The 23,820-nt window shown below is 43.0% G+C and overlaps 1 protein-coding gene across 2 annotated transcripts in view; it reads left to right on the top strand.

Moving 5' to 3' along the window:
- LOC124039435 (LIM domain and actin-binding protein 1-like) overlaps window positions 1–13,167 on the top strand; it is a 50,774-nt gene extending 37,607 nt beyond the window's left edge. For both annotated transcript variants that reach the window (XM_046355399.1, XM_046355398.1), the window contains exons 8-10: window positions 10,556–10,686; window positions 10,909–11,093; window positions 13,003–13,167. In XM_046355399.1, the coding sequence (XP_046211355.1) occupies window positions 10,556–10,686; window positions 10,909–11,080 (303 nt within the window). In that variant the 3' untranslated portion in view covers window positions 11,081–11,093; window positions 13,003–13,167. The remainder of the gene's footprint in view (window positions 1–10,555; window positions 10,687–10,908; window positions 11,094–13,002) is intronic.
- Window positions 13,168–23,820: the final 10,653 nt, after the last annotated feature.

Raw genomic sequence — 23,820 nt, 5'->3', positions numbered from 1 at the left:
TCAGATCTCTATCATGTTGGAGTCAGATCTCTATCATGTTGGAGTCAGATCTCTATCATGTTGCAACAGGAGTCAGATCTCTATCATGTTGCAACAGGAGTCAGATCTCTATCATGTTGGAGTCAGATCTCTATCATGTTGCAACAGGAGTCAGATCTCTATCATGTTGGAGTCAGATCTCTATCATGTTGGAGTCAGATCTCTATCATGTTGCAACAGGAGTCAGATCTCTATCATGTTGGAGTCAGATCTCTATCATGTTGCAACAGGAGTCAGATCTCTATCATGTTGGAGTCAGATCTCTATCATGTTGGAGTCAGATCTCTATCATGTTGCAACAGGAGTCAGATCTCTATGATGTTGCAACAGGAGTCAGATCTCTATGATGTTGGAGTCAGATCTCTATGATGTTGGAGTCAGATCTCTATGATGTTGGAGTCAGATCTCTATCATGTTGGAGTCAGATCTCTATCATGTTGGAGTCAGATCTCTATCATGTTGGAGTCAGATCTCTATCATGTTGGAGTCAGATCTCTATCATGTTGGAGTCAGATCTCTATCATGTTGGAGTCAGATCTCTATGATGTTGGAGTCAGATCTCTATGATGTTGGAGTCAGATCTCTATCATGTTGGAGTCAGATCTCTATCATGTTGGAGTCAGATCTCTATCATGTTGGAGTCAGATCTCTATCATGTTGGAGTCAGATCTCTATGATGTTGCAACAGGAGTCAGATCTCTATCATGTTGGAGTCAGATCTCTATCATGTTGCAACAGGAGTCAGATCTCTATCATGTTGCAACAGGAGTCAGATCTCTATCATGTTGGAGTCAGATCTCTATCATGTTGCAACAGGAGTCAGATCTCTATCATGTTGGAGTCAGATCTCTATCATGTTGGAGTCAGATCTCTATGATGTTGGAGTCAGATCTCTATCATGTTGCAACAGGAGTCAGATCTCTATCATGTTGCAACAGGAGTCAGATCTCTATCATGTTGGAGTCAGATCTCTATCATGTTGGAGTCAGATCTCTATCATGTTGCAACAGGAGTCAGATCTCTATGATGTTGGAGTCAGATCTCTATCATGTTGTGGTCCTTCTGTAGCTCAGTTGGTAGAGCATGGCGCTTGTAACGCCAGGGTAGTGGGTTCGATTCCTGGGACCACCCAGGACGTGGAATGTATGCACACATGACTGTAAGTCGCTTTGGATAAAAGCGTCTGCTAAATGGCATATATTATTATATTATTATTATTATATTATGTTGCAACAGGAGTCAGAGCTCTATCATGTTGCAACAGGAATCAGATCTCTATCATGTTGGAGTCAGATCTCTATGATGTTGGAGTCAGATCTCTATCATGTTGGAGTCAGATCTCTATCATGTTGCAACAGGAGTCAGATCTCTATCATGTTGCAACAGGAATCAGATCTCTATCATGTTGGAGTCAGATCTCTATGATGTTGGAGTCAGATCTCTATCATGTTGGAGTCAGATCTCTATCATGTTGCAACAGGAGTCAGATCTATATCATGTTGGAGTCAGATCTCTATCATGTTGGAGTCAGATCTCTATCATGTTGCAACAGGAGTCAGATCTCTATGATGTTGGAGTCAGATCTCTATCATGTTGGAGTCAGATCTCTATCATGTTGCAACAGGAGTCAGATCTCTATCATGTTGGAGTCAGATCTCCATCATGTTGGAGTCAGATCTCTATCATGTTGGAGTCAGATCTCTATCATGTTGCAACAGGAGTCAGATCTCTATCATGTTGCAACAGGAGTCAGATCTCTATCATGTTGGAGTCAGATCTCTATCATGTTGGAGTCAGATCTCTATCATGTTGCAACAGGAGTCAGATCTCTATGATGTTGGAGTCAGATCTCTATCATGTTGGAGTCAGATCTCTATCATGTTGGAGTCAGATCTCTATCATGTTGGAGTCAGATCTCTATGATGTTGGAGTCAGATCTCTATCATGTTGGAGTCAGATCTCTATCATGTTGCAACAGGAGTCAGATCTCTATCATGTTGGAGTCAGATCTCTATGATGTTGCAACAGGAGTCAGATCTCTATCATGTTGGAGTCAGATCTCTATCATGTTGGAGTCAGATCTCTATCATGTTGGAGTCAGATCTCTATCATGTTGGAGTCAGATCTCTATCATGTTGGAGTCAGATCTCTATCATGTTGCAACAGGAGTCAGATCTCTATGATGTTGGAGTCAGATCTCTATCATGTTGGAGTCAGATCTCTATCATGTTGTAACAGGAGTCAGATCTCTATCATGTTGGAGTCAGATCTCTATCATGTTGCAACAGGAGTCAGATCTCTATCATGTTGGAGTCAGATCTCTATCATGTTGGAGTCAGATCTCTATGATGTTGCAACAGGAGTCAGATCTCTATCATGTTGCAACAGGAATCAGATCTCTATCATGTTGGAGTCAGATCTCTATGATGTTGGAGTCAGACCTCTATCATGTTGGAATCAGATCTCTATCATGTTGCAACAGGAGTCAGATCTCTATCATGTTGGAGTCAGATCTCTATCATGTTGGAGTCAGATCTCTATCATGTTGCAACAGGAGTCAGATCTCTATCATGTTGCAACAGGAATCAGATCTCTATCATGTTGGAGTCAGATCTCTATCATGCTGCAACAGGAGTCAGATCTCTATCATGTTGGAGTCAGATCTCTATCATGTTGCAACAGGAGTCAGATCTCTATCATGTTGGAGTCAGATCTCTATCATGTTGGAGTCAGATCTCTATGATGTTGGAGTCAGATCTCTATCATGTTGCAACAGGAGTCAGATCTCTATCATGTTGCAACAGGAATCAGATCTCTATGATGTTGGAGTCAGATCTCTATGATGTTGGAGTCAGACCTCTATCATGTTGGAGTCAGATCTCTATCATGTTGCAACAGGAGTCAGATCTCTATCATATTGGAGTCAGATCAGATCTCTATCATGTTGGAGTCAGATCTCTATCATGTTGCAACAGGAGTCAGATCTCTATCATGTTGCAACAGGAATCAGATCTCTATCATGTTGGAGTCAGATCTCTATCATGTTGCAACAGGAGTCAGATCTCTATCATGTTGGAGTCAGATCTCTATCATGTTGGAGTCAGATCTCTATCATGTTGGAGTCAGATCTCTATCATGTTGCAACAGGAGTCAGATCTCTATCATGTTGCAACAGGAGTCAGATCTCTATCATGTTGGAGTCAGATCTCTATCATGTTGGAGTCAGATCTCTATCATGTTGCAACTGGAGTCATATCTCTATGATGTTGGAGTCAGATCTCTATCATGTTGGAGTCAGATCTCTATCATGTTGGAGTCAGATCTCTATCATGTTGGAGTCAGATCTCTATCATGTTGCAACAGGAGTCAGATCTCTATCATGTTGGAGTCAGATCTCTATCATGTTGGAGTCAGATCTCTATCATGTTGGAGTCAGATCTCTATCATGTTGGAGTCAGATCTCTATCATGTTGCAACAGGAGTCAGATCTCTATGATGTTGGAGTCAGATCTCTATCATGTTGGAGTCAGATCTCTATCATGTTGCAACAGGAGTCAGATCTCTATCATGTTGGAGTCAGATCTCTATCATATTGGAGTCAGATCTCTATCATGTTGGAGTCAGATCTCTATCATGTTGGAGTCAGATCTCTATCATGTTGGAGTCAGATCTCTATCATGTTGGAGTCAGATCTCTATCATGTTGGAGTCAGATCTCTATGATGTTGGAGTCAGATCTCTATGATGTTGGAGTCAGATCTCTATCATGTTGGAGTCAGATCTCTATCATGTTGGAGTCAGATCTCTATCATGTTGGAGTCAGATCTCTATCATGTTGGAGTCAGATCTCTATGATGTTGCAACAGGAGTCAGATCTCTATCATGTTGGAGTCAGATCTCTATCATGTTGCAACAGGAGTCAGATCTCTATCATGTTGCAACAGGAGTCAGATCTCTATCATGTTGGAGTCAGATCTCTATCATGTTGCAACAGGAGTCAGATCTCTATCATGTTGGAGTCAGATCTCTATCATGTTGGAGTCAGATCTCTATGATGTTGGAGTCAGATCTCTATCATGTTGCAACAGGAGTCAGATCTCTATCATGTTGCAACAGGAGTCAGATCTCTATCATGTTGGAGTCAGATCTCTATCATGTTGGAGTCAGATCTCTATCATGTTGCAACAGGAGTCAGATCTCTATGATGTTGGAGTCAGATCTCTACCATGTTGTGGTCCTTCTGTAGCTCAGTTGGTAGAGCATGGCGCTTGTAACGCCAGGGTAGTGGGTTCGATTCCTGGGACCACCCAGGACGTGGAATGTATGCACACATGACTGTAAGTCGCTTTGGATAAAAGCGTCTGCTAAATGGCATATATTATTATATTATTATTATTATATTATGTTGCAACAGGAGTCAGAGCTCTATCATGTTGCAACAGGAATCAGATCTCTATCATGTTGGAGTCAGATCTCTATGATGTTGGAGTCAGATCTCTATCATGTTGGAGTCAGATCTCTATCATGTTGCAACAGGAGTCAGATCTCTATCATGTTGCAACAGGAATCAGATCTCTATCATGTTGGAGTCAGATCTCTATGATGTTGGAGTCAGATCTCTATCATGTTGGAGTCAGATCTCTATCATGTTGCAACAGGAGTCAGATCTCTATCATGTTGGAGTCAGATCTCTATCATGTTGGAGTCAGATCTCTATCATGTTGGAGTCAGATCTCTATCATGTTGCAACAGGAGTCAGATCTCTATGATGTTGGAGTCAGATCTCTATCATGTTGGAGTCAGATCTCTATCATGTTGCAACAGGAGTCAGGTCTCTATCATGTTGGAGTCAGATCTCTATCATGTTGGAGTCAGATCTCTATCATGTTGCAACAGGAGTCAGATCTCTATCATGTTGGAGTCAGATCTCTATCATGTTGGAGTCAGATCTCTATCATGTTGGAGTCAGATCTCTATCATGTTGCAACAGGAGTCAGATCTCTATCATGTTGCAACAGGAGTCAGATCTCTATCATGTTGGAGTCAGATCTCTATCATGTTGGAGTCAGATCTCTATCATGTTGCAACAGGAGTCAGATCTCTATGATGTTGGAGTCAGATCTCTATCATGTTGGAGTCTTCAAAAACTAGATTTTAGTAAGAGATCTCTATCATGTTGGAGTCAGATCTCTATCATGTTGGAGTCAGATCTCTATCATGTTGGAGTCAGATCTCTATGATGTTGGAGTCAGATCTCTATCATGTTGGAGTCAGATCTCTATCATGTTGCAACAGGAGTCAGATCTCTATCATGTTGGAGTCAGATCTCTATGATGTTGCAACAGGAGTCAGATCTCTATCATGTTGGAGTCAGATCTCTATCATGTTGGAGTCAGATCTCTATCATGTTGGAGTCAGATCTCTATCATGTTGGAGTCAGATCTCTATCATGTTGGAGTCAGATCTCTATCATGTTGCAACAGGAGTCAGATCTCTATGATGTTGAGTCAGATCTCTATCATGTTGGAGTCAGATCTCTATCATGTTGTAACAGGAGTCAGATCTCTATCATGTTGGAGTCAGATCTCTATCATGTTGCAACAGGAGTCAGATCTCTATCATGTTGGAGTCAGATCTCTATCATGTTGGAGTCAGATCTCTATGATGTTGCAACAGGAGTCAGATCTCTATCATGTTGCAACAGGAATCAGATCTCTATCATGTTGGAGTCAGATCTCTATGATGTTGGAGTCAGACCTCTATCATGTTGGAATCAGATCTCTATCATGTTGCAACAGGAGTCAGATCTCTATCATGTTGGAGTCAGATCTCTATCATGTTGGAGTCAGATCTCTATCATGTTGGAGTCAGATCTCTATGATGTTGCAACAGGAGTCAGATCTCTATCATGTTGGAGTCAGATCTCTATCATGTTGCAACAGGAGTCAGATCTCTATCATGTTGCAACAGGAGTCAGATCTCTATCATGTTGGAGTCAGATCTCTATCATGTTGCAACAGGAGTCAGATCTCTATCATGTTGGAGTCAGATCTCTATCATGTTGGAGTCAGATCTCTATGATGTTGGAGTCAGATCTCTATCATGTTGCAACAGGAGTCAGATCTCTATCATGTTGCAACAGGAGTCAGATCTCTATCATGTTGGAGTCAGATCTCTATCATGTTGGAGTCAGATCTCTATCATGTTGCAACAGGAGTCAGATCTCTATGATGTTGGAGTCAGATCTCTACCATGTTGTGGTCCTTCACAGCTCAGTTGGTAGAGCATGGCGCTTGTAACGCCAGGGTAGTGGGTTCGATTCCTGGGACCACCCAGGACGTGGAATGTATGCACACATGACTGTAAGTGCTTTGGATAAAAGCGTCTGCTAAATGGCATATATTATTATATTATTATTATTATATTATGTTGCAACAGGAGTCAGAGCTCTATCATGTTGCAACAGGAATCAGATCTCTATCATGTTGGAGTCAGATCTCTATGATGTTGGAGTCAGATCTCTATCATGTTGGAGTCAGATCTCTATCATGTTGCAACAGGAGTCAGATCTCTATCATGTTGCAACAGGAATCAGATCTCTATCATGTTGGAGTCAGATCTCTATGATGTTGGAGTCAGATCTCTATCATGTTGGAGTCAGATCTCTATCATGTTGCAACAGGAGTCAGATCTCTATCATGTTGGAGTCAGATCTCTATCATGTTGGAGTCAGATCTCTATCATGTTGGAGTCAGATCTCTATCATGTTGCAACAGGAGTCAGATCTCTATGATGTTGGAGTCAGATCTCTATCATGTTGGAGTCAGATCTCTATCATGTTGCAACAGGAGTCAGGTCTCTATCATGTTGGAGTCAGATCTCTATCATGTTGGAGTCAGATCTCTATCATGTTGCAACAGGAGTCAGATCTCTATCATGTTGGAGTCAGATCTCTATCATGTTGGAGTCAGATCTCTATCATGTTGGAGTCAGATCTCTATCATGTTGCAACAGGAGTCAGATCTCTATCATGTTGCAACAGGAGTCAGATCTCTATCATGTTGGAGTCAGATCTCTATCATGTTGGAGTCAGATCTCTATCATGTTGCAACAGGAGTCAGATCTCTATGATGTTGGAGTCAGATCTCTATCATGTTGGAGTCAGATCTCTATCATGTTGGAGTCAGATCTCTATCATGTTGGAGTCAGATCTCTATCATGTTGGAGTCAGATCTCTATGATGTTGGAGTCAGATCTCTATCATGTTGGAGTCAGATCTCTATCATGTTGCAACAGGAGTCAGATCTCTATCATGTTGGAGTCAGATCTCTATGATGTTGCAACAGGAGTCAGATCTCTATCATGTTGGAGTCAGATCTCTATCATGTTGGAGTCAGATCTCTATCATGTTGGAGTCAGATCTCTATCATGTTGGAGTCAGATCTCTATCATGTTGGAGTCAGATCTCTATCATGTTGCAACAGGAGTCAGATCTCTATGATGTTGGAGTCAGATCTCTATCATGTTGGAGTCAGATCTCTATCATGTTGTAACAGGAGTCAGATCTCTATCATGTTGGAGTCAGATCTCTATCATGTTGCAACAGGAGTCAGATCTCTATCATGTTGGAGTCAGATCTCTATCATGTTGGAGTCAGATCTCTATGATGTTGCAACAGGAGTCAGATCTCTATCATGTTGCAACAGGAATCAGATCTCTATCATGTTGGAGTCAGATCTCTATGATGTTGGAGTCAGACCTCTATCATGTTGGAATCAGATCTCTATCATGTTGCAACAGGAGTCAGATCTCTATCATGTTGGAGTCAGATCTCTATCATGTTGGAGTCAGATCTCTATCATGTTGCAACAGGAGTCAGATCTCTATCATGTTGCAACAGGAATCAGATCTCTATCATGTTGGAGTCAGATCTCTATCATGCTGCAACAGGAGTCAGATCTCTATCATGTTGGAGTCAGATCTCTATCATGTTGCAACAGGAGTCAGATCTCTATCATGTTGGAGTCAGATCTCTATCATGTTGGAGTCAGATCTCTATGATGTTGGAGTCAGATCTCTATCATGTTGCAACAGGAGTCAGATCTCTATCATGTTGCAACAGGAATCAGATCTCTATGATGTTGGAGTCAGATCTCTATGATGTTGGAGTCAGACCTCTATCATGTTGGAGTCAGATCTCTATCATGTTGCAACAGGAGTCAGATCTCTATCATATTGGAGTCAGATCTCTATCATGTTGGAGTCAGATCTCTATCATGTTGCAACAGGAGTCAGATCTCTATCATGTTGCAACAGGAATCAGATCTCTATCATGTTGGAGTCAGATCTCTATCATGTTGCAACAGGAGTCAGATCTCTATCATGTTGGAGTCAGATCTCTATCATGTTGGAGTCAGATCTCTATCATGTTGGAGTCAGATCTCTATCATGTTGCAACAGGAGTCAGATCTCTATCATGTTGCAACAGGAGTCAGATCTCTATCATGTTGGAGTCAGATCTCTATCATGTTGGAGTCAGATCTCTATCATGTTGCAACTGGAGTCATATCTCTATGATGTTGGAGTCAGATCTCTATCATGTTGGAGTCAGATCTCTATCATGTTGGAGTCAGATCTCTATGATGTTGGAGTCAGATCTCTATCATGTTGCAACAGGAGTCAGATCTCTATCATGTTGGAGTCAGATCTCTATGATGTTGCAACAGGAATCAGATCTCTATCATGTTGGAGTCAGATCTCTATCATGTTGGAGTCAGATCTCTATCATGTTGGAGTCAGATCTCTATCATGTTGCAACAGGAGTCAGATCTCTATGATGTTGGAGTCAGATCTCTATCATGTTGCAACAGGAGTCAGATCTCTATCATGTTGGAGTCAGATCTCTATCATATTGGAGTCAGATCTCTATGATGTTGGAGTCAGATCTCTATCATGTTGCAACAGGAATCAGATCTCTATCATGTTGGAGTCAGATCTCTATGATGTTGGAGTCAGACCTCTATCATGTTGGAGTCAGATCTCTATCATGTTGCAACAGGAGTCAGATCTCTATGATGTTGGAGTCAGATCTCTATGATGTTGGAGTCAGATCTCTATGATGTTGGAGTCAGATCTCTATGATGTTGGAGTCAGATCTCTATGATGTTGGAGTCAGATCTCTATGATGTTGGAGTCAGATCTCTATCATGTTGCAACAGGAGTTAGATCTCTATGATGTTGGAGTCAGATCTCTATCATGTTGCAACAGGAGTCAGATCTCTATGATGTTGGAGTCAGATCTCTATCATGTTGCAACAGGAGTCAGATCTCTATCATGTTGGAGTCAGATCTCTATCATGTTGCAACAGGAGTCAGATCTCTATGATGTTGGAGTCAGATCTCTATGATGTTGGAGTCAGATCTCTATGATGTTGGAGTCAGATCTCTATGATGTTGGAGTCAGATCTCTATCATGTTGGAGTCAGATCTCTATCATGTTGCAACAGGAGTTAGATCTCTATGATGTTGGAGTCAGATCTCTATGATGTTGGAGTCAGATCTCTATGATGTTGGAGTCAGATCTCTATGATGTTGGAGTCAGATCTCTATGATGTTGGAGTCAGATCTCTATCATGTTGGAGTCAGATCTCTATCATGTTGCAACAGGAGTTAGATCTCTATGATGTTGGAGTCAGATCTCTATCATGTTGCAACAGGAGTCAGATCTCTATCATGTTGGAGTCAGATCTCTATGATGTTGGAGTCAGATCTCTATGATGTTGCAACAGGAGTCAGATCTCTATGATGTTGGAGTCAGATCTCTATCATGTTGGAGTCAGATCTCTATCATGTTGGAGTCAGATCTCTATCATGTTGGAGTCAGATCTCTATGATGTTGGAGTCAGATCTCTATGATGTTGGAGTCAGATCTCTATCATTTTGGAGTCAGATCTCTATCATGTTGGAGTCAGATCTCTATCATGTTGGAGTCAGATCTCTATCATGTTGGAGTCAGATCTCTATCATGTTGGAGTCAGATCGCTATGATGTTGGAGTCAGATCTCTATGATGTTGGAGTCAGATCTCTATGATGTTGGAGTCAGATCGCTATGATGTTGGAGTCAGATCTCTATGATGTTGGAGTCAGATCTCTATCATGTTGGAGTCAGATCTCTATCATGTTGGAGTCAGATCTCTAGTCTAAGAAAATATTAATTGTTTTCAGTCTTTGACTTCATCATTAAACAATTAGCGTCTCTCTAGTTCAACTTGGCATTACAGCTGTTTGCCATGTAATAGCTCATATCTAGAGTTGTAAAATGACACTAACTTTCCCCAAATTATATTGGTTTCCAGAAATCCTGGTTGGAGGATTACAGATTTCTCTGCTTATTCCCTTACGATTCCGGGAATCTTCCAACCAGTATTTCACAAAAACCTGGGAATTTTAGTAAGTTTACCGGAATTTTGCTCCCCTACTCATATTAGTGTTATAACACCCATCCCTGTCCCTCCAGTTCCTGCCATGTAAGCAGGACGTGTGTTCATCCTGTCTGAAGCCAGTCTACCCTATGGAGAAAATGGCCGCTGATAAATTCATATTTCACAAGAACTGTTTCTGCTGTAAACACTGTCAGAAGAAGCTCAGGTGAGACAATGAGATCAGATCAACAGTGGAAACTAATCAAACACATATCATACACCTTGATTATTCACCCAACCCTCAGTGAATATGAATTCATCACCCACAGTGTGTGTGTGTGTGTGTGTGTGTGTGTGTGTGTGTGTGTGTGTGTGTGTGTGTGTGTGTGTGTGTGTGTGTGTGTGTGTGTGTGTGTGTGTGTGTGTGTGTGTGTGTGTGTGTGTGTAGCATGCACAGCTATGCTCCACTGTACGGGGAGTTCTACTGTGTATTCCACTACCAGCAGCTGTTCAGGAGGAAAGGGAACTATGACGAGGGCTTTGGCCACACCCAACACAAAGACCGCTGGCTGCAGAGAACCAATGAGACGCCGGGGTCTAACAGCGCAGATGTCATATAGAGCTCCATGATTGGTGAGTTTAGTGTCCACACAGACAGTTTAGTGACCACACAGACAGTTTAGTGTCCACACAGACAGTTTAGTGTCCACACAGACAGTTTAGTGTCCACGCAGACAGTTTAGTGACCACACAGAGAGTTTAGTGACCACGCAGACAGTTTAGTGACCACGCAGACATTTTAGTATCCACATATACAGTTTAGTGACCACACAGACAGTTTAGTGACCACACAGGCAGTTTAGTGACCACAGACAGTTTAGTGACCACACAGACAGTTTAGTGACCACACAGACAGTTTAGTGACCACACAGACAGTTTAGTGTCCACATATACAGTTTAGTGACCACACAGACAGTTTAGTGACCACACAGGCAGTTTAGTGACCACATAGACAGTTTAGTGACCACACAGACAGTTTAGTGACCACACAGACAGTTTAGTGACCACACAGACAGTTTAGTGTCCACACAGACAGTTTAGTGTCCACATATACAGTTTAGTGACCACACAGACAGTTTAGTGACCACACAGACAGTTTAGTGACCACACAGACAGTTTAGTGACCACACAGGCAGTTTAGTGACCACACAGGCAGTTTAGTGACCACACAGACAGTTTAGTGAACACACAGACAGTTTAGTGACCACACAGACAGTGTAGTGACCACACAGGCAGTTTAGTGACCACACAGGCAGTTTAGTGACCACACAGGCAGTTTAGTGACCACACAGGCAGTTTAGTGACCACACAGGCAGTTTAGTGACCACACAGACAGTTTAGTGACCACACAGACAGTTTAGTGTCCACATATACAGTTTAGTGACCACACAGGCAGTTTAGTGACCACACAGGCAGTTTAGTGACCACATAGACAGTTTAGTGACCACACAGACAGTTTAGTGACCACGCAGACATTTTAGTGACCACACAGACAGTTTAGTGTCCACACAGACAGTTTAGTGTCCACATATACAGTTTAGTGACCACACAGACAGTTTAGTGACCACACAGACAGTTTAGTGACCACACAGACAGTTTAGTGACCACACAGGCAGTTTAGTGACCACACAGGCAGTTTAGTGACCACACAGACAGTGTAGTGAACACACAGACAGTTTAGTGACCACACAGACAGTGTAGTGACCACACAGGCAGTTTAGTGACCACACAGGCAGTGTAGTGACCACACAGGCAGTTTAGTGACCACACAGGCAGTTTAGTGACCACACAGGCAGTTTAGTGACCACACAGACAGTTTAGTGACCACACAGACAGTTTAGTGTCCACATATACAGTTTAGTGACCACACAGGCAGTTTAGTGACCACACAGGCAGTTTAGTGACCACACAGACAGTTTAGTGACCACACAGACAGTTTAGTGACCACACAGGCAGTTTAGTGACCACACAGGCAGTTTAGTGACCACACAGACAGTTTAGTGACCACACAGGCAGTTTAGTGACCACACAGACAGTTTTAGTGACCACACAGACAGTTTAGTGACCACACAGACAGTTTAGTGTCCATATATACAGTTTAGTGACCACACAGGCAGTTTAGTGTCCACATATACAGTTTAGTGACCACACAGGCAGTTTAGTGACCACACAGACAGTTTAGTGACCACACAGACAGTTTAGTGACCACACAGACAGTGTAGTGACCACACAGGCAGCAGACAGTTTAGTGACCACACAGGCAGTTTAGTGACCACACAGGCAGTTTAGTGACCACACAGACAGTTTAGTGACCACACAGGCAGTTTAGTGACCACACAGACAGTTTAGTGACCACACAGACAGTTTAGTGACCACACAGACAGTTTAGTGACCACACAGACACAGTACAAGGTGTTTATCTATCATTTAATGAATGTAAGATAGTAAACTGGTAAAAGTGTGCTGTTCTGTGTGTTCTCAGCTGACGCGGTGACCATGACAACACGGAATCACAGCATCGTTGGAGTCACCTGGGTTATGTACTCCATGTACACACTGTATACACTGAGTCGCTTGACAGTAATCAGCACCAGAGTCCACTTTATGGCCGCAATTACAGATAAATTATATGATGTTTTATTTCTGAGCCAAGATCTCTCCTGATTCTGATTTCATCTTTTCCATATCAGCAAAATATTGGACATTTTGGTATCTTAGTAGGATCCCCCATTAACTGTTGCAAAAGCAGCAGCTAGTCTTCCTGGAGTCCACACAGAACATGTCATAATACAGAACGTTAATAGACAAGAACAGAACTACATCAATTAAAACATTAGACATGTGGCTCCATATGAATACACACACTATCTGGCTCCATATGAATACATACACTATCTGGCTCCATATGAATACACACTATCTGGCTCCATATGAATACACACTATCTGGCTCCATATGAATACACACACTATCTGGCTCCATATGAATACACACTATCTGGCTCCATATCAATACATACACACATTATCTGGCTCCATATGAATACACACTATCTGGCTCCATATCAATACACACTATCTGGCTCCATATGAATACACACTATCTGGCTCCATATGAATACACACTATCTGGCTCCATATGAATACACACTATCTGGCTCCATATGAATATACACTATCTGGCTCCATATGAATACACACACTATCTGGCTCCATATGAATACACACACTATCTGGCTCCATATGAATACACACTATCTGGCTCCATATGAATACACACTATCTGGCTCCATATGAATACACACTATCTGGCTCCATATGAATACACACTATCTGGCTCCATATGAATACACACTATCTGGCTCCATATCAATACACACTATCTGGCTCCATATGAATACACACTATCTGGCTCCATATGAATACACACTATCTGGCTCCATATCAATACACACACTATCTGGCTCCATATGAATACACACACTATCTGGCTCCATATGAATACACACACTATCTGGCTCCATATGAATACACACACTATCTGGCTCCATATGAATACACACTATCTGGCTCCATATGAATACACACACTATCTGGCTCCATATGAATACACACACTATCTGGCTCCATATGAATACACACACTATCTGGCTCCATATGAATACACACTATCTGGCTCCATATGAATACACACTATCTGGCTCCATATGAATACACACTATCTGGCTCCATATGAATACACACTATCTGGCTCCATATGAATACACACTATCTGGCTCCATATGAATACACACTATCTGGCTCCATATCAATACACACTATCTGGCTCCATATGAATACACACTATCTGGCTCCATATGAATACACACTATCTGGCTCCATATGAATACACACTATCTGGCTCCATATGAATACACACTATCTGGCTCCATATGAATACACACTATCTGGCTCCATATGAATACACACTATCTGGGTCTATATGAATACACACACTATCTGGCTCTATATGAATACACACACTATCTGGCTCCATATGAATACACACTATCTGGCTCCATATGAATACACACTATCTGGCTCCATATGAATACACACTATCTGGCTCCATATGAATACACACACTATCTGGCTCCATATCAATACACACACTATCTGGCTCCATATGAATACACACACACTATCTGGCTCCATATGAATACACACTATCTGGCTCCATATGAATACACACTATCTGGCTCCATATGAATACACACTATCTGGCTCCATATGAATACACACTATCTGGCTCCATATGAATACACACTATCTGGCTCCATATGAATACACACTATCTGGGTCTATATGAATACACACTATCTGGCTCTATATGAATACACACTATCTGGCTCCATATCAATACACACACTATCTGGCTCCATATGAATACACACACACTATCTGGCTCCATATGAATACACACTATCTGGCTCCATATGAATACACACACTATCTGGCTCCATATCAATACATACACACTATCTGGGTCCATATCAATACACACACACTATCTGGGTCCATATCAATACATACACTATCTGGGTCCATTAGAGGAGAGGAGTTGTACCGTGATGTGTTGCTTTATCTGTTTTTGAAACCAGGTTTGCTGTTTATTTGATCAATATGAGATGGAAGGAAGTTCCATGCAATAAGGGCTCTATATAATACTGTACTCTTCCTGGAATTTGTTCTGGATTTGGGGACTGTGAAAAGACCCCTGGTGGCATGTCTGATGGGATAAGGCAGTGTGTCATTAATGTTTCTTATAAAAACAAGTGATGCAGTCAGTCTCTCCTCGACTCTGAGCCAAGAGACTGGCAGCATAGTATTTATATCAGCCCTTTGATCACAATGAAGAGCAAGACATGCCGCTCTGTTCTGGGCCAGCTGCAGCTTAACTAGGTCTTTCTTAGCAACACTGGACCACACGACTGGACAATAATCAAGATTAGACAAAACTAGAGCCTGCAGGACTTGCTTTGTGGAGCGCGCTGTCAAAAAAGCAGAGCATATCTTTGTTACGGACATCTCTCCCCGTCTTTACAACCATTGAATCTATATGTTCTGACCATGACAGGTTACATTCTAAGGTAACACCAAGTAATTGAGTCTCCTCAACATGTTCAACAGCCACACCATTCATTACCAGATTCAGCTGAGGTCTAGAACTTAAGGAATGATTTGTACCAAATACAATGCTCTTAGTTTTAGAGATGTTCAGGACCAGTTTATTACTGGCCACCCATTCCAAACAGACTGCAACTCTTTGTTAAGGGTTTCAGTGACTTCATTAGCTGTGGTTGCTGATGTGTATATGGTTGAATTATCAGTATACATGGAAACAAATGCTTTGTTTAATGCCAGTGGCAGGTCATTGGTAAACATTTAACAGAGTAGAGGTCCTAGAAAGCTGCCTTGCGGAACACCACACTTTTTATGTTTGACATTAGAGAAGCTTCCATTAAAGAAAACCACCTGAGTTCTATTAAATCGATAGCTCTGAGACTACAATAAGGTTGAAAAGCTATAACACATACATTTTCTCAACAACAGGTTTTAGTCAATAATGTCAAATGGCTGTACTGAAATTTAACAGTACAGCTCCCACAATCTTATTATCAACTTATTTCAACTAATCACAGTCATTAGTATTAGTGTCAGTGTAGTACATGTTGAGTTCCCTTCTCTATAAGCATGCTGAAAGTCTGCTGTTCATTTCTTTACAGAGAAATAGCATTGTATTTGCTGTAAGACCATTTGTTCCAATAGTTTGCTAAGAGCTTATAGGCCTGCTGTTAGAACCAGTAACCAATCACGTTGGCTTCCCTCCAGGCCTGAGGACAAAGACGTTCTTCTCATCTCAGATTAAAAATATGACAGACAGGAGTGGCTATAGAGTTAGCTACCATCCTCAGTAGGAGTGGCTATAGAGTTAGCTACCATCCTCAGTAGGAGTGACTATAGAGTCAGTAGGAGTGGCTATAGAGTTAGCTACCATCCTCAGTAGGAGTGGCTATAGAGTCAGCTACCATCCTCAGTAGGAGTGGCTATAGAGTTAGCTACCATCCCCAGTAGGAGTGACTATAGAGTCAGTAGGAGTGGCTATAGAGTCAGTAGGAGTGACTATAGTCAGCTACCATCCTCAGTAGGAGTGGCTATAGAGTTAGTAGGAGTGGCTATAGAGTCAGTAGGAGTGACTATAGAGTCAGCTACCATCCTCAGTAGGAGTGACTATAGAGTTAGTAGGAGTGGCTATAGAGTCAGTAGGAGTGACTATAGTCAGCTACCATCCTCAGTAGGAGTGACTATAGAGTTAGTAGGAGTGGCTATAGAGTCAGTAGGAGTGACTATAGAGTCAGTAGGAGTGGCTATAGAGTCAGTAGTAGTGACTATAGAGTCAGTAGGAGTGGCTATAGAGTCAGTAGGAGTGACTATAGAGTCAGTAGGAGTGGCTATAGAGTCAGTAGGAGTGACTATAGAGTCAGCTACCATCCTCAGTAGGAGTGACTATAGAGTTAGTAGGAGTGGCTATAGAGTCAGTAGGAGTGACTATAGAGTCAGTAGGAGTGGCTATAGAGTTAGCTACCATCCTCAGTAGGAGTGGCTATAGAGTTAGCTACCATCCTCAGTAGGAGTGACTATAGAGTCAGTAGGAGTGGCTATAGAGTTAGCTACCATCCTCAGTAGGAGTGGCTATAGAGTTAGCTACCATCCTCAGTAGGAGTGACTATAGAGTCAGTAGGAGTGGCTATAGAGTCAGTAGGAGTGGTTATAGAGTCAGTAGGAGTGGCTATAGAGTTAGCTACCGTCCCCAGTAGCTTTCCATCTAAGTTGTCAATGCCAGGCGGTTTTCCGTTATTGATCGTTAACAATCATTTTTCCACCTCTCCCACACTAACTTTACAAAATACAAACTTGCAATGGTTTTCTTTCATTACTTGTTTTTTTATGCATGAATATGATGCACACTGTTCATTGTTGGAATTTCCTGCCTAAGTTTGACCACTTTGCCAATGAAGTAATCATTAAAATAATTGGCAACATCAAATGGTTTTGTGATGGATAAGTCATCTGATTTGATGAAAGTTGAATTTGTCTTTCTGCCCATAATTTCTTTGACAGTTTTTTCCCCATCATTCTTTATTGATTTTGTAAATGAAGCGGTGATTTATGAAAACAACATGCTGGTGTTGTAACTTGTATTTCTCTTTTTATTTAGAAATGTTCACCGATATCAAAATGTTTTTTTTGTGATGTAAATAATGCATAATTTCATAATTCAATTCATATTATTTTTCTTCAAAAATGTCTCTCAAACGATGAAGTTTGAGATCTGAATAACAATCTATTATCTTTATTGTTCCTGTAGTATATCTACACCATAGTACACCCCTTCAAATTAGTGTATTCAGTTATTTCAGCCACACCCATTGCTGAATAAAACAGAGCACACACCCATGCAATCTCCATAGACAAACAGTGCAGGTAGGATGGCCTTACTGAAGAGCTCAGTGACATTCAACTTGGCACCGTCATAGGATGCCCCCTTTCAAACAAGTCAGTTTGTCAAATTTCTGCCAAATTTCTACTGCCAGATCAACTGTAATGTCAACATCATTGTAATAGCCAATTTCTCCCCTTTCCAACAAAATAAATGACATGACCTAAACGCTGCCTGTTTCTGCATAATTCAACAAAGCAATGAGCCCCGTCGGGTCTTTTAAAAAATGGAGGGGAAGCGAAACTAATACGTGATAGTGAGAAGGACAGATGTCGTGTGGGAAAATTGCTTTTTTTCACTCGATCTGTCCAACTTATCACCTTATCGCCTCTAAAATGTAAATAAAACACTATAAAGAGTTTATGTAATGTGTCATTACATACCTATTTGAAGGTTTGTGTCGAATTTGAATCGTGTTTTTAGGGCGGTGCTAAAGTGATCTTAGAAGTAAACAGCTGCTTTGAGAATGATGATCACTTAGTGACGATACAAAAATGACTAGGTTTCCCCCTTACCCCAGTCACTGTCCATTTCTTGTTTTTAAACAATGAGAGAAGTGCTACACCTGGTGGAGAGAGATTGTAAGACAGAAATAGTAGCTTTATGCGTGCTGTACATTACGACATGACATGATGTAACGGAGGGTCAGTTTTTTAAAACTTTTCTCCAATACTATAGAGCCATTACCATGTCGATCAACGCTTGAATAGAAACGTTGTTCACACCCCAGATTTTGAAGGCAACACAGTCGCTACAGTCCCATTTAGTTTTCTTTGTAGCCTCGTTTGAATGTCGCGGTTGCGCACATTTGTACGGAATGGGGTGAGTTACCTTGCTGGGAGTTAACCAACTAGCTTCAATGGTAGCTAGCTAACATTAGGCTCCAACTAGCAAAGCAAATGGTTCTGGGATACGAATAATAACATCATACACGTATCGTTAGCTAGCTAGCTAACAGTACACTTTAGCTTGAAATGAAACCACTTTCTGTCAAAATTAGAAACGTGTAATATCTGAAAATGTAGCTAGCTAGATTAGCTAACCAGTATACATCATCTGAAACGTGTACTGTTGACTAACCCCATTCTGTACAAATTTAAACAACCACAGCACTCAAATAAGGCTGCAATTAGCATCAAAATCCAGGGTGTGAACAACATTTCTATTCAAGCCTTGATTGACATGATAATGGCCCAATAGTATTGAACATGGAATCATGTAGTAACCAAAACATTGTTAAACACATTAAAATACAGTTGAAGTCGGAAGTACACCTTAGCTAAATACGAATAATCATAATCTGTGGAAATTAACGTTGGTTTTGAATGCTTTTACCAGAGATAAAGCTTCCCACAAACACAAACATGAAACATGCATCTTCCGATGTCCACATTCTCCTTAGTCTGCTCTCACCCTAGATGTTGACATACAGACACTAAGAAGATAATCAAGACAACTGGTCATCATATTTTCAAGGTGTAATTCAATCCCTCTCCTCTAGGTGGTGAAAAACTGTATGAAACTTGGGCAACCTAAATATACAGTTGAAGTCTGAAGTTTACATACACCTTAGCCAAACACATTTAAACTCCGTTTTTCACAATTCCTGACATTTAATTCTAGTAAAAATTCCCTGTCTTAGGTCAGTTAGGATCACCACTTTATTTTCAGAATGTGAAATGTCAGAATAATAGTAGAGAGAATTATTTATTTCCGCTTTTATTTCTTTCATCACATTCCCAGTGGGTCAGAAGTTTACAAACACTCAATTAGTATTTGGTAGCATTGCCTTTGAATTGTTTAAGTTGGGTCAAAAGTTTTGGGTCGCCTTCCACAAACTTCCCACAATAAGTTGGGTGAATATTGGCCCATTCCTACTGAAAGAGCTGGTGTAACTGAGTCAGGTTAGTAGGCCTCCTTGCTCGCAAATGCTTTTTCAGTTCTGCCCACAAATGTTCTATAAGATTGAGGTCGGGGCTTTGTGATGGCCACTCCAATACCTTGACTTTGTTGTCCTTAAGCCATTTTGCCACAGCTTTGGAAGTATGCTTGGGGTCATTGTCCATTTGGAAGACCCATTTGCGACCAAGCTTTAACTTACTGATTGATGTCTTGAGATGTTGCTTCAATATATCCGCATAGTTTTCCTGTCTCATGATGCCATCTATTTTGTGAAGTGCACCAGTCCCTCCTGCAGCAAAGCACCCCAACAACATGATGCTGCCACCCCCGTACCTCACGGTTGGGATGGTGTTCTCCGGCTTGCAAGCATCCCCCTTTTTCCTACAGACAGACGATGGTCATTATGGCCAAACAGTTCTATTTTTGTTTCATCAGACCAGAGGACATTTCTCCAAAAAGTATGAGCTTTGTCCCCATGTGCAGTTGCAAACCGTAGTCTGTTTTTTTTATGGCGGCTTTGGAGCAGTGGCTTCTTCCTTGCTGAGTGGCCTTTCAGGTTATGTCGATATAGGACTCATTTTACTGTGGATATAGATATTTTTGCACATGTTTCCTCCAGCATCTTCACAAGGTCCTTTGCGGTTGTTCTGGGATTGATTTGCATTTTTCGCACTAAAGTACGTTCATCTCTAGGAGACAGAACGCGTCTCCTTCCTGAGCGGTATAACGGCTGTGTGGTCCCATGGTGTTTATACTTGCGTACTATTGTTTGTACAGATGAACGTGGTACCTTCAGGCATTTAGAAATTGCTCCCAAGGATGAACCAGACTTGCGGAAGTCTACAATGTTCTTTTTCAATGTCTTGGCTGATTTATTTAGATTTTCCCATGATGTTAAGCAAAGAGGCACTGAGTTTGAAGGTAGGCCTTGAAATACATCCACAGGTACACCTCCAATTGACTCAAATGATGTCAATAGACTATCAGAAGCTTCTAAAGCCATGACATCATTTTCTGGAATTTTCCAAGGTGTTTAAAGGCACAGTCAACTTAGTGTATGTAAACTTCTGACCCACTGGAATTGTGATACGGTAAAATAATCTGTCTGTAAACAATTGTTGGAAAAATGACTTGTGTCATGCACAAAGTAGATGTCCTAACCGACTTGCCAAAACTATAGTTTGTTAACAATAAATTTGTGGAGTGGTTGAAAAATGAGTTTTAATTACTCCAACCTAAGTGTATGTACATTTCCGACTTCAACTGTAGATCAAAACAGGTGTGCCTTGTTAAAAGTTCATTTGTGGAATTTATTTGCTTCTTAATGCGTTTGAGCCAATCAGTTTTGTTGTGACAAGGTAGTAGTGGTATACAGAAGATATCCCTATTTAGTCCATCCCTTTTAAGTCCATATTATGGCAAATAAGCAAAGTGAAACAACAGTCCATCGTTACATTAAGACATGAAGGTCAGTCAATGTGGAAAATTTCAAGAACTTTGAAAGTTTCAAGTGCGGTCGCAAAAACCATCAAGCGCTCTGATGAAACTGGCTCTCATGAGGACCGCCACAGGAAAGGAAGACTCAGAGTTACCTCTGCTGCAGAGGATAAGTTCATTAGAATTACCAGCCCAAATAAATGCTTCACAGAGTTCAAGTAACAGACACTGTTCAGAGGAAACTGAGTGAATCAGGCCCTCATTGTTGAATTGCTGCAAAGAAACCACTACTAACGGACACCAATAATAATAAGAGACTTGCTTGGGCCAAGAAACACGAGCAATGGACTTTAGACCAGTTGAAATTTGTCCTTTGGTATGATGGGTCGAAATTTGAGATTTTTGGTTCCAACTGCCGTGTCTTTTTGAGACGCAGAGTAGGTGAATGGATGATGTCCGCCTGTGTTGTTCCCACCGTGAAGCATGGAGGAGGTGGTGTGATGGTGTGGGGGTTCTTTCCTGGTGACACTGTGGTACTGCTGGATCAGGCCCTACTGTGGTACTGCTGGATCAGGCCCTACTGTGGTACTGCCGGATCAGGCCCTACTGTGGTACTGCCGGATCAGGCCCTACTGTGGTACTGCCGGATCAGGCCCTCCTGTGGTCCTGCCGGACCAGGCCCTACTGTGGTACTGCCGGATCAGGCCCTACTGTGGTACTGCTGGATCAGGCCCTACTGTGGTACTGCTGGACCAGGCCCTACTGTGGTACTGCTGGACCAGGCCCTACTGTGGTACTGCTGGACCAGGCCCTACTGTGGTACTGCTGGATCAGGCCCTACTGTGGTACTGCTGGATCAGGCCCTCCTGTGGTACTGCTGGATCAGGCCCTCCTGTGGTACTGCCGGATCAGGCCCTCCTGTGGTACTGCCAGACCAGGCCCTACTGTGGTACTGCCAGACCAGGCCCTACTGTGGTACTGCCAGATCAGGCCCTACTGTGGTACTGCCGGACCAGGCCCTACTGTGGTACTGCCGGATCAGGCCCTACTGTGGTACTGCCGGACCAGGCCCTACTGTGGTACTGCCGGACCAGGCCCTACTGTGGTACTGCCAGACCAGGCCCTACTGTGGTACTGCCAGACCAGGCCCTACTGTGGTACTGCCAGACCAGGCCCTACTGTGGTACTGCCAGACCAGGCACTACTGTGGTACTGCCAGACCAGGCACTACTGTGGTACTGCCAGACCAGGCCCTACTGTGGTACTGCCAGACCAGGCACTACTGTGGTACTGCCAGACCAGGCCCTACTGTGGTACTGCTGGATCAGGCACTACTGTGGTACCTCCAGACCAGGCCCTACTGTGGTACTGCCAGACCAGGCACTACTGTGGTACTGCCAGACCAGGCCCTCCTGTGGTACTGCCAGACCAGGCCCTACTGTGGTACTGCCAGACCAGGCCCTCCTGTGGTACTGCCAGACCAGGCCCTCCTGTGGTACTGCCAGACCAGGCCCTCCTGTGGTACTGCCAGACCAGGCCCTACTGTGGTACTGCCAGACCAGGCCCTCCTGTGGTACTGCCAGATCAGGCACTACTGTGGTACTGCCAGACCAGGCACTACTGTGGTACTGCCAGACCAGGCCCTCCTGTGGTACTGCCAGACCAGGCCCTCCTGTGGTACTGCCAGACCAGGCCCTCCTGTGGTACTGCCAGACCAGGCCCTCCTGTGGTACTGCCAGACCAGGCCCTCCTGTGGTACTGCCAGACCAGGCCCTCCTGTGGTACTGCCAGACCAGGCACTACTGTGGTACTGCCAGACCAGGCCCTACTGTGGTACTGCCAGACCAGGCCCTCCTGTGGTACTGCCAGACCAGGCCCTCCTGTGGTACTGCCAGACCAGGCACTCCTGTGGTACTGCCAGACCAGGCCCTCCTGTGGTACTGCCAGACCAGGCCCTCCTGTGGTACTGCCAGACCAGGCCCTCCTGTGGTACTGCCAGACCAGGCCCTCCTGTGGTACTGCCAGACCAGGCACTACTGTGGTACTGCCAGACCAGGCCCTCCTGTGGTACTGCCAGACCAGGCCCTCCTGTGGTACTGCCAGACCAGGCCCTCCTGTGGTACTGCCAGACCAGACCCTCCTGTGGTACTGCCAGACCAGGCCCTCCTGTGGTACTGCCAGACCAGGCCCTCCTGTGGTACTGCCAGACCAGGCCCTCCTGTGGTACTGCCAGACCAGGCCCTCCTGTGGTACTGCCAGACCAGGCCCTCCTGTGGTACTGCCAGACCAGACCCTCCTGTGGTACTGCCAGACCAGGCCCTCCTGTGGTACTGCCAGACCAGGCCCTCCTGTGGTACTGCCAGACCAGGCACTACTGAAAGTAATTGTCATACCATATAGGAAGTATGCTGGTAGACATTAG

The sequence above is a fragment of the Oncorhynchus gorbuscha genome, linkage group LG07 (genome assembly GCF_021184085.1).
Source record: "Oncorhynchus gorbuscha isolate QuinsamMale2020 ecotype Even-year linkage group LG07, OgorEven_v1.0, whole genome shotgun sequence".
Taxonomy (NCBI): Eukaryota; Metazoa; Chordata; class Actinopteri; order Salmoniformes; family Salmonidae; genus Oncorhynchus; species Oncorhynchus gorbuscha.
The sequence above is the reverse complement of the archived record's forward strand: the minus strand, read 5'-3'. Positions and strand labels throughout refer to the sequence as shown.